A 12,120-nucleotide genomic window follows, 5' to 3' on the forward strand; every position below is an offset into this window, starting at 1 on the left:
TGTGTGTGTCTGTCTGTGTCTGTCTCTGTCTGTCTGTGTGTCTGTCTGTCTGTGTGTGTGTGTGTGTGTGTGTGTGTGTGTGTGTGAGTGAGAGAGAGAGAGAAGAAAAACCAAAGTGACTCAAGAGGCTTGCCAAAACTTTCAAGACCTTCATTTTTATTGCACTCAGAGAATGTAGGGGGGTGATGATGATGATGGGGTGTGTGTGTGTGTGTGTGTGTGTGTCGGAGGGGGGGCTGTGAGACTGGTTTTACAGGAAGCAGTCCAGGAGCTAAAAAGATCTCCAGTCAGTCGTTTTCAGTGCGATCGAACCTCTAAACTTAGAGTTTTTCAGCCTTGCTCTTCCTTTCTTCAAATCTTAAGAACAATCAGACGAGTCGAGTCATTTGTCTGTTCATTTCACCCTGATAATGAACGAACGGTGCGTCGGGTAAATCCGTGAAATCTACAAATGTCTCTAGCTGTCAGTGATGTCACAGTGGAATTATTATTATTATTATTAAAACGTTATTTAAAAGAAAAAAACCTTCACGGCGAAACTCGATCGGCTCACAGAACGACGACGTACGATCTGTAAAGAGGATAAACGAGGAGACACGAAGGCTGGAAACAAGCAGATATTTTAGCTAAGCGATATTTATGATCGTAGGTCTGACTCAGAGCTGGGAAGCGGTGGGAAGAAGAAAACTCTGAACAGATCGAGACAGCGGCTTAGTCACAGCTCAGTCTGTCGAGTTCAGGAGCGGTGATGTCATGAAGCTGTGTCTGTGACAGAGACGTGTGATTAGTGGTCAGGGACGACGAGAAGAGCGTGAGTGCAGGTGCGTGGCTTTGTTCATGAACTTTGTCACACACTGTGACACACACACACACACACACACACACACCGAGGCTGAGAACGAGACGTGTTTTGGCTCGAACGCGTCCTCGTATCTGTTGTTTGCTGGAACAAAGAGCTCCCAGGTTTGTTTTTGCTGCGTTGTGGTTGTTGGTTGTAAATCCTGGGAATCAAATGGAGAATAAATCCTTCATGCTTTTCATTACCACATTTATTAGTGACATCCTTTGATTTCCATTTACTTTATTCTTATTGAATTCAGTCTCTCTTTTAAATGCGCCTGTTTGGAGCACGGATGTCAAACTTGATCATCATTACCAACAGATGCACTTACACACACACACACACACACACACACACCACAGTAGCACCCTGTTTCTGTTTACAGAGGGACTCCAGTGATCATCTGCTGTTTATACTCAACAACTTCCTGTCTTCCAGCAGCTATTTCCTGCTCTACCAATACACACACACACACACACACACACACACACACACACACTTGCCAGTTTCCCTGACCAGCAGACATGCAATATTGGACTTCCAGCAGAAGTTAGAACTCAGATTGACGCTGTTTTCCTACCACCCAAAGATCTAAAGTGTCCGAGTCGCACTTTTCTTAAGCAGGATGTGGGTTTGTCAGTAAGGACTAAAGATCTATTAGGGAAATGAAGCCGAGAGGAAGATGCTGACCTTCTTCACACAAGTTCACTCAGACTGGTATTAGTTCGAGGTGGGAAATTAAACGACATCACTCAGGCTCGGCTCACCGATCCCGCGTCGTATGACCGAAGTATTTAAAGGTCAGGTTGCTAATAAGTGTCAGCCACAGTAGAAATATATATTACACATTTATATAATGGGATTTAACTCTAGGGTAGTTTGGGGGTGTAGTTTATATAGCAGCGAGAGAGAACAGAGGGAGGAGGAATGAGCAGAACATGGAGCACAGGACCAAAAAAAGAAGAAATATAGGGCCTGGTGAATGGCGTGTGTTTGTGTATAAAATTCTGGAGCAGTTTGTTGGACTGAAGTGAAAATTGACAACACTGCGCCATCGGCATGGCAACAAGAAGGCCTGTTCCGTCTCTTTCTCTGGCCTTACCAAGCCACGAAGGATCAGAGAGAGAGAGACAGACACGAAGGATCAGAGAGAGAGAGACAGACACGAAGGATCAGAGAGAGAGAGACAGACACGAAGGATCAGAGAGAGAGAGACAGACACGAAGGATCAGAGAGAGAGAGACAGACACGAAGGATCAGAGAGAGAGGGAGAGAGACAGACACGAAGGATCAGAGAGAGAGGGAGAGACAGACACGAAGGATCAGAGAGAGAGAGAGAGAGAGACACGAAGGATCAGAGAGAGAGAGAGAGACACGAAGGATCAGAGAGAGAGAGAGAGACACGAAGGATCAGAGAGAGAGAGACAGACACGAAGGATCAGAGAGAGAGAGACAGACACGAAGGATCAGAGAGAGAGAGACAGACACGAAGGATCAGAGAAAGAGAGAGAGACAGACACGAAGGATCAGAGAGAGAGAGAGAGAGACAGACACGAAGGATCAGAGAAAGAGAGAGAGAGAGAGAGAGAGAGAGACACGAAGGATCAGAGAGAGAGAGAGAGAGAGAGACACGAAGGATCAGAGAGAGAGAGACAGACACGAAGGATCAGAGAGAGAGAGACAGACACGAAGGATCAGAGAGAGAGAGAGAGAGAGAGACAGACACGAAGGATCAGAGAAAGAGAGAGAGAGAGACAGACACGAAGGATCAGAGAAAGAGAGAGAGAGAGAGAGAGAGAGACAGACACGAAGGATCAGAGAGAGAGGGAGAGAGACTTGAAGGATCAGAGAGAGAGAGAGAGAGAGACAGACACGAAGGATCAGAGAAAGAGAGAGAGAGACACGAAGGATCAGAGAGAGAGAGAGAGAGAGAGACACGAAGGATCAGAGAGAGAGAGAGAGAGAGACACGAAGGATCAGAGAGAGAGAGAGAGAGAGAGACACGAAGGATCATAGAGAGAGAGAGAGAGAGAGAACCACGAAGGATCAGAGAGAGAGAGACAGACACGAAGGATAAGAGAAAGAGAGACAGACACGAAGGATCAGAGAAAGAGAGAGAGAGAGAGAGACACGAAGGATCAGAGAGAGAGAGAGACACGAAGGATCAGAGAGAGAGAGAGAGAGAGAGAGAGAGAGACACGAAGGATCAGAGAGAGAGAGAGAGAGAGAGACGCGAAGGATCAGAGAGAGAAAGAGAGAGACACGAAGGATCAGAGAGAGAAAGAGAGAGACACGAAGGATCAGAGAGAGAGAGAGACACGAAGGATCAGAGAGAGAGAGAGAGAGAGACACGAAGGATCAGAGAGAGAGAGAGAGAACCACGAAGGATCAGAGAGAGAGAGAGCCACGAAGGATCAGAGAAAGAGAGACAGACACGAAGGATCAGAGAAAGAGAGAGAGAGCGAGAGAGAGAGAGACACGAAGGATCAGAGAGAGAGAGAGAGAGAGACACGAAGGATCAGAGAGAGAGAGAGAGAGACACAAAGGATCAGAGAGAGAAAGAGAGAGACACAAAGGATCAGAGAGAGAAAGAGAGAGACACGAAGGATCAGAGAGAGAAAGAGAGAGACACGAAGGATCAGAGAGAGAGAGAGAGAGACACGAAGGATCAGAGAGAGAAAGAGAGAGACACAAAGGATCAGAGAGAGAAAGAGAGAGACACGAAGGATCAGAGAGAGAGAGAGAGAGACACGAAGAATCAGAGAGAGAAAGAGAGAGACACGAAGGATCAGAGAGAGAAAGAGAGAGACACGAAGGATCTGAGAGAGAGAGAGAGAGAGAGAGAGACGAAGGATCTGAGAGAGAGAGAGAGAGAGAGAGAGAGAGAGAGAGAGAGAGAGAGAGAGATGGAAGAATGCCATTGACACATGTGAATTATTGTGCCTTCCTGTAATTACCTGAGAGGATTATGTGGATCATTAAGATTGTCATGTGATGAACTACTAAAAAAAAACATCTCCACCTTCTGGGTTATACAGCCTCTAAAACAGGGAGTGGTATTTTTAGAAAGTGGGCTTTATATTATGAGAGTTATTCATGGCTCAGGAGCATAAGACAAGATCATTTTAGAAGTGCTGAGTGATTTCAGACACGCAAAACCTCTTGTGGAGCAGAAGGGGAGGAAAAAAAGATGAAGGAGAAATGAGCTTTTTTTGCTGGTTTTCAGAAATAAAAGGGAGGACAAGAGCGAGTTAAATCATTCACTGAGTTAGAGCCGGACTTACTGCATGATCTTGAAGCAAAAAGGATGCAGGCTGTGTGTGTGTGTGTGTGTGTGTGTGTGTGTGTGTGTGTGTGTGTGTGTGTGTGTGTGTGTGTGTGTGTGTGTGTGTGTGTGTGAGGTTGTGTGTGTGTGTGAGGTTTTGTGTGTGTGTGTGTGAGGTTGTGTGTGTGTGTGAGGTTGTGTGTGTGTGTGAGGTTGTGTGTGTGTGTGTGAGGTTGTGTGTGTGTGTGAGGTTGTGTGTGTGAGGTTGTGTGTGTGTGAGGTTGTGTGTGTGTGAGTGAGGTTGTGTGTGTGTGAGTGAGGTTGTGTGTGTGTGAGTGAGGTTGTGTGTGTGTGAGTGAGGTTGTGTGTGTGAGGGTGTGTGTGTGTGGTTGTGTGTGTGTGTGTGTGTGAGGTTGTGTGTGTGTGTGTGTGGTTGTGTGTGTGGTTGTGTGAGAGTGTGTGAGAGTGTGAGTGAGTGTGTGAGAGTGTGAGTGTGAGTGTGTGAGTGCGAGTGTGTGTGTGTGAGTGTGTGAGTGTGTATGTGAGTGTGTATGTGAGTGTGTGTGTGAGTGTGTGTGTGAGTGAGTGTGTACAGTGCAGGTCAGAAAAAATATTCAGACCCCCGTTTTTTTTTGTTTACCATAAAACTGGATTGAAAAATCTAAGTGAACTGCAGCTTGTTGTTTGAGTCTCTACGAGCTTTACACACACACACATTTGGGCTGTTTCTCTTATTCCTCTTGGCAGATCCTTTCAGGCTCAATTAGAGTTGAACACTCAAGGACATTCAGAGAAGCCACTCCAGCATTGTATTAATAGATGCTTTGGTTTGGTTGTCATGCCGACAGCCCGAACCTTCACCCCGGTCTGAGATCAAGTGCAAAGTTCTTCAAGGATCTCTCTGTATTTGGCAACATAGAGCGTGATGCTGCCACCACCGTGCTTCACAGGAGGTGTGTGTAGTGGGATCTTTGTGCATGTGGTTGTGCCTCTTCAATTTAAACCAGTCAGAGTTCAAATCCTGTTACTGTGACATTTACTTTAACAGTTTCTGCAACGGTGTAGAAGAATGTTTGGCTTATCTTCTTGTTGAAAGCACAATCTTTGGCCATGACTGAACCTCCTGGAAGAGGCAACCAGGTTTAGAGTTGAAATCTGGAAGCTTTGGGGTGAAATGCATTTTTGTGACACACATTTTGAGAGAAAATACTCTCACTCTCACTCATTTTCTACCGATTATCCGAACTACCTCGGGTCACGGGGAGCCTGTGTCTATCTCAGGCGTCATCGGGCATCAAGGCAGGATACACCCTGGACGGAGTGCCAACCCATCACAGGGCACACACACACACACACTCTCATTCACTCACACAATCACACACTACGGACAATTTTCCAGAGATGCCAATCAACCTACCATGCATGTCTTTGGACCGGGGGAGGAAACCGGAGTACCCGGAGGAAACCCCCGAGGCACGGGGAGAACATGCAAACTCCACACACACAAGGTGGAGGCGGGAATCGAACCCCCAACCCTGGAGGTGTGAGGCGAACGTGCTAACCACTAAGCCACTGTGCCCCCCCAGAGAAAGAGGAAAAAAAAGTAGTCCTACTGCTTGACTCAGCATTCATTTTATACAGTCATTTATCTGAATGGTGCACTGGAGAGCACGGTGAATGAGTGTGTGTGTGTGTGTGTGTGCGTGTGTGTGTGTGTGTGTGTGTGTGTGTTTGGGTAAGATGATGTGCGCTCAGAACAGAACCAAAAAAGGAATGAAAGCAAAGCGCTGTCTCAGAGGGCCGAGTCCGAGCGCGTTTCAGCCACTGCCAAACTATTCCTGTAAAAGTGCACTTTCGCCGGTTGCACGCTCCGGACACGGCAGGAAGGGGAGGGGGGGGAATAAACCAGGCGCTGAAGGGAAAGACACAAACAGAAAGAAGACACCATTGTGTAATATTTCATGTGGAAATCATGGATGTTATTGTAGGGACACCAGGGCTGATCTGGATTCAGGGCTTTTTTCTCACTGTCTGTATACACTGAGATTATTCAAGCACAGCTATACACACACCGCAGTCTTTTCTTTTTAAGTTTAATTTAACATCATAGAAAATTTGTCTGATTCTATATGAGCAAAGCGCATTCAGCACAGCATGATCTCTCTCCTGCATTTTCCCTCCTTTCTCTTTTTATTTCGGTTTTCAAGGTCTTATCAGGTCTGTCAGACTCATTTCAGCTGCAGGAAAGAGTATATGAGAGAGAGAGAGAGAGAGAGAGAGAGAGAGAGAGAGAGGGAGGGAAGGCTTCCCCCTCGATGTTAAAAAGTAAAAAAGAACAGAGAGCAGAACCCCGAGTGACTCGCTGATTCACATCTGGAAACTGTTAGGCTACAATGTGCTTGGAGCCGACCGACAGAGCGAGCAGAGGGAGCAGCCTTCATACCACACGGTAAACCAGTATGAAAGAGAGGAAGCCTGCTAGCTCGCCGTACCGCTTTCAGTCACTGTGAAGTGTTTGTGTCGGTTTTTAAAGAATAACGTCACGCAGGTTCTTCTGAAAGTTACACCTGTGCAGGTTTACAAAGCGTCTTCCAGAAAGCTTTTCACTTCATTGCGATTCAGGGAATCGTTCAGGGAATCGTTCAGGGAATCGTTCAGGGAATCGTTCCTGATGTTTTAGGTCTGATAAGCCGCTGCGCACTTTAGCTGAATAAACAGTAAACAGCAGGCTAGTTTTCCTTACGTGTCCCATACAGGTGCTGTTTTTCTCTGTCTGTGGGCTGAAAAGTAAAGACACACGTGCTGGCTGTCAGCTTTACTAATGCACAGACTGTATGACTGAGGAGTTTTCTGTTTTAGGTTGGAGCTACTGACTTCTAGGTGAAGCTCTGGATGAAGTTTGATATCTCACAAATTATGTGACACACACACACACACACACACACACACAAATCCAATCCCATCGTGCACCACTACATACACCTGATCAGGTTCAAACCCAACTCTGACATGTTCGATCTGATAATCTTCCCCTGTACTGAGCAACGTCCTCTTAAAGAAATGGAAACAAACACAACACAAATGCACTAGTTGCACACCAACACACACCCACACACACACTTGTGACTCTCCTAATCCCTCCAGTGAAAATGTACAATGAAGACCTGGGGGGAAAAAAAAATAGGCCTTTATAAGGATGTCGGTTTAGGGCTTGACTCTTAACCTCAGGTACGATTGAGTTAAATGATTAGCATCATGACAATCCATTTCAATTCATATGATTAAACATGGTGATTAATCCAGTGCTATATTAGTGAAAATATACCAATTAACTAATCCCATAATCCCAGAACTAACTAAACTCCAAGTGGATTAAGCTTCATGCTTATGTTTGTTTGTTTGTTTATTTATTATTTTTTTTCATTATGTTACATAACCGCTTGCTATCACTTTAGTTTTTCTAGAAATCTGTGTGTATAATAAATGTCCCGATCGTCTAACAGCTCACGTACTTGGAACGTGTCTGAAGCCTTTAGAACAGACGACTCTACGAACTCTTCCAGTAGCGTTAATCAGAGGTCCTGAGATTTTCTGCAGATTCGGGTCGCACCGTGCGACGTCATGACGACGCACACGTTCGGCCCTCTTCTGTTCACGTGTGTGGGAACACGAGTACAGCTCTCGCACAAAGTCATTACACGTGTGTCTCACTGCTAGGAGTTTAAAAGAGGAATCCTGTACTTGTGATGTAAGAAGTCAAGAAGTAAACAACTTTTTTTCCTCGTAAAAGAAGCAGCAAAATCATAAAGTAACTCTCCTTTAAATCCTGGAGGGACTCCATAACAAAGAGCTTTAGTTTATGGACCTTTAAAGATTCACAATAATACCGAAGTGATCCAGAAATAAAAATACTGAAGTGACACCACCACCACCCCCGCTCCTGCTGTAATGTACGTGGAATAACGACTTCATTTGTGTGTGTGTGTGTGTGTGTGTCTTTGGGTCCATGATTTTATTATTTTCTATGTAAGTTATTACATGTCTATGAAACCAAGTCAAGTAGAACTACACTCTGGTTCCGTCAGATAGGCCGAATATCACTGTACACGTTTAATCTGTTTTCTATATAAAAATAAAATCTATAAAAAAAAAAAAGTCCAAGTTAAAAGTTACAGAGAAGCCGCTTTGTGTTTAAAATCCCTAGAGCCTGATGTTCTTTCCAGAACAGACTTTGTGGCCCTCCATCAAACTAACAACATCTTCAGAATGGCAGAACAACATTTACTCTCTCTCTCGCTCTCTCTCTCTCTCTCTCTCTCTCTTTTGCCTCAACATGGTAGTGGTAGAGAAGGGCACTAATTATAGAGCAGCTGCATCAGCGCTTGATCACAGCTCTGCTGACAGAACGTTGTGAGGTTTAGTGTAGCGCCATGTTTGTGTTAAAGTGGAGGATGTGGGAGGACGTGGAAGCCTACAGGCAGCTTGTGAAGGATGTGCAGATTAGGTTCGTGTCTGACAGCAGGAAAACGCTCAGCACGAGTCGCCACGCTCACAGAAATACTGTTTATGGAGGAGTTTCCGTATAAAAAGGGAGCCATTTTGGACAAACGTCTCATCTGCTGATCAGATGACGATATAAGATTTTGTTTCTCTCAGCAGCAGCTTGTGAACCTACTGTAGCTCTTGGTGAGATGTCATAGCCTCAAAGTAAACAAATTTAAAAGGCAACACGCTTGACTTACTCGTTGTTTTTAGTCCTTTGATAGCTGAGAGTCGACAACGCGACCACCTAGCATACAGTAATTAGCATCATTTTGAGCGGTTTGCTTTTAGACACGAATTTGTTTGTGCAGCTCTGTTTGGTTCAGCGTTCAACAGGGTTGCCAGGTTTTAGCCCACATCAGTGTTTTCCCAAACTAGCTCTAAATTATGTGAATAGGAAAAAGGAATGTAAATGTTCATTATCTGTCTTAACTAAAAATGTTGATGTAAATTATGTGAGGCTCTGTTCCACCTGCCCCTTCGGTCGAGCGGCGACTGATCCAGAGTTTCCTTTCTGCTTTCTGTTCCATCCTGCAGGAACGCAGAGCAACTGAAGCAGCTCCACGATCAGGTCCTTCTAGAGCAGCAGGAAGCAGCTAAGTGGCAGCAGCAGCCTGAACCGAAATCCCTGCCACTTCCCCAGCAGCAGCCACCTCAGGAGGTCCCGCCTCCCTCTCCGCCTCTTCCCCCTCCTCCCTCCTTCCAGGAGCTGGAGTGCAGCACCATGCAGACGAGCACGTTCAACTACGCCCGCCCCAAGCAATTCATCGCCGCCCAATCTCCCATCAGCCCCAGCAGCGGCTCGGTGAGCTACTCCACCCAGTCCTCTACCTCCTCAGGCTCCAGCCTGGCGTCGCCGTTATCCCCTTCTGCTCCCCACAAGCCGTTTGGCCGCGTCAGCCTGCCGCTTTTCCAGCCGTTGCCTAAAGGAGGCAGCGTTGAGTCCCCAGTCTCTCCTTCCTTCCCTCCTCCTCCTCCACCCTTCCTCAGCTCTAGCACCGTCACCTCTCCCTGTGGCCCACCGCAGGACTTTCCCCCTCCACCACCTCCGCCCCCGCCTCCTGTCACCACAAGCCCCACCTGCTCTGACAGCTCCTCCCCTTTCACATCCAAACCCCACTCACCTGCTGGGTATTTGGTGTCTGTGCTGCCAGCCACGCCCTCTGCACCACCTGTCAATGCGCTGGGGCTGCCCAAAGGAAATGGCACAGTGTAAGTACCCATCCTCCTCTGCTTCTTTTGGTGCTGATGGCGTTTGTCGACAATTTTCGGCTTATTTTATTATTTAAAAATTGACGGAACAGTGAAGAGTCTTAGACAAATACCTTCACGTGCTCTCAATTATCCTACATCCCACTTCTGAAGTGGTAATTACGAGCAAGTCGTGTAGGTATTTGTTGTCAGAGAGTACACGAAACACGGACGACTCCAGGTCTATTTATATTCTCGTATTTCACACGCATCATATTTCTTTTCTCTTTCACTTTTAGTCTAGGACTCGTCACATCTCATCAACTCGGGTATCAGAACGATCTCCGTGTTTCCCAGTCGTGATTACGACTTGTGCAGCTTCCTAGCGGGAAACTTGTATCGACGCTAATTCTGATAGCGTAATAACGTACAATGTGAAAACAGCTGTTTGCTTCCCTGAATAATGTGGTAATAATTTAGATCGCAGTGATTCAAGTTTTCATCTCTTATAGAGCAGCTCAGAATTTTTTTCCTATATTTTTCATTTCTTAAGATTAAGTCTTAAGGTCAGCGGCACACGCTTCACCCTAAACAAAGCCACATGTTTACGGTCCACCGAGTGCACGCCTTTTTGATGATATGCACACTAGAGCACTGCGTAGGGAGCGTGCATTGTAATTTGGAGCGTAGCCACGGACTCCTGCAGCTGCACTGTGGCTCCTGGATAGAAGCTCATGTTTACATTCTTATAAAGCATGTTTATAGAGATGGAAGGACCTTTTTTTGAGACAGGAGGGAATGTTTATGTGCATGCTGTGTGTGTGTGTGTGTGTGTGTGTGTGTGTGTGTGTGTCCTGAGTTAAACATGGAGCTTTATCAAAATGTGTTCATGCCTCAGAATTAGAGAAATGGGTGGCGGTATCAAGAAAATGGGTCACAATAAGCTTTGTCCTGCAGCACACACACACACACACACACGCACGCGCACACGCGCAAACACACACACGTTCACATTAACTGGTTGTTGTGGATCCCTGGATCACTGGGAATGAAGCAGGAATATATCCTGAATGAGACACCAGTTTATTCACCAGGCAACCTGACACACACTTTTACACACTTAGAAGGAATCCATCTCAGTTAATCCTACGTCCACATCCATGTTTATTATTTTGTTTTGGAGATCAGAAGGAGAACATGCATAGAAACTCTGAGCTTAGAATTAAAACGGCACCACAAACTGCACCACCGCCTTGTGCACACTGTTAAACCGCACCAGTATTAACACTCACCAAGTGAGCAGTGAAAGCTGGTTAGATTTACAGATCATCGAAAGATTTTTATTTTTATAAATAGACACACACTACTGTGACCATGTAGGTGTTTTATGGTTCTGTGTAAGGGCAAATAAAGGGGTGTGTGTGTGTATGTGTGTGTTGGAGGTGTTTAGCAGGGTTTCTGATACACAGATCAGTGTTTAGGCAGCAAGAAGACATGGGAAGAAGACATGGGCGGGGCATCCAGAGCCTGTCAGTCAAAACTGTGTCTCCTGAGTATGAGAGACGATTTCTGTGAGAGCTGGAAGAGATTTTTAAGCACAACAGATGTTCACAAGGATCAGCTCACTCCAGACAGGATACGGTCCACATTTTTACAACTGCTTACGAATTCTCACACGTCCGTGACACCAGAGCAGTCCGATGGGTTTGGAAAGCCGTTTCCGCTCCGTGGACGTGCCTCAACAACGGCCGATTGTAATAAACGGCGACACTGATAAGGATCTAATAAGATTTCTTCAGGGGGGCACGGTGGCTTAGTGGTTAGCATGTTCGTCTCACACCTCCAGGGTTGGGTGTTCGATTCCCGCCTCCGCCTTGTGTGTGTGGAGTTTGCATGTTCTCCCCGTGCCTCGGGGGTTTCCTCCGGGTACTCCGGTTTCCTCCCCCGGTCCAAAGACATGCATGGTAGGTTGATTGGCATCTCTGGAAAATTGTCCGTAGTGTGTGATTGCGTGAGTGAATGAGAGTGTGTGTGTGTGCCCTGCGATGGGTTGGCACTCCGTCCAGGGTGTATCCTGCCTTGATGCCCGATGATGCCTGAGATAGGCACAGGTTCCTCGTGACCCGAGGTAGTTCAGATAAGCGGTAGAAGATGAATGAATGTAACTTTCAAAAAGTTGTTTATATAATATGATCTATCGTGTTACATTTAAAAGACGTTAGTATCTCGGTTTTGCAAAAAGTATCTTGGTTTTGCACAGCATCCTTTTCTAATTCCGGCG

At 46.1% G+C, this 12,120-nt stretch overlaps 1 protein-coding gene across 5 annotated transcripts in view; it reads left to right on the forward strand.

The window, feature by feature from the left end:
• The window catches only part of palld (palladin, cytoskeletal associated protein), a 94,608-nt gene that overhangs the window by 69,917 nt on the left and 12,571 nt on the right, over nt 1–12,120 (forward strand). For 4 of the 5 annotated variants that reach the window (XM_060866822.1, XM_060866824.1, XM_060866825.1 and 1 more), the window contains one exon: nt 9,186–9,860. In XM_060866822.1, coding sequence (XP_060722805.1) covers nt 9,186–9,860 — 675 coding nt within the window. Of the gene's footprint in view, nt 1–649; nt 822–9,185; nt 9,861–12,120 lie in introns of all 5 variants that reach the window. The other variant, XM_060866827.1, reaches the window with a different exon arrangement.

Source organism: Tachysurus vachellii, chromosome 3 (assembly GCF_030014155.1).
Source record: "Tachysurus vachellii isolate PV-2020 chromosome 3, HZAU_Pvac_v1, whole genome shotgun sequence".
Classification (NCBI taxonomy): domain Eukaryota; kingdom Metazoa; phylum Chordata; class Actinopteri; order Siluriformes; family Bagridae; genus Tachysurus; species Tachysurus vachellii.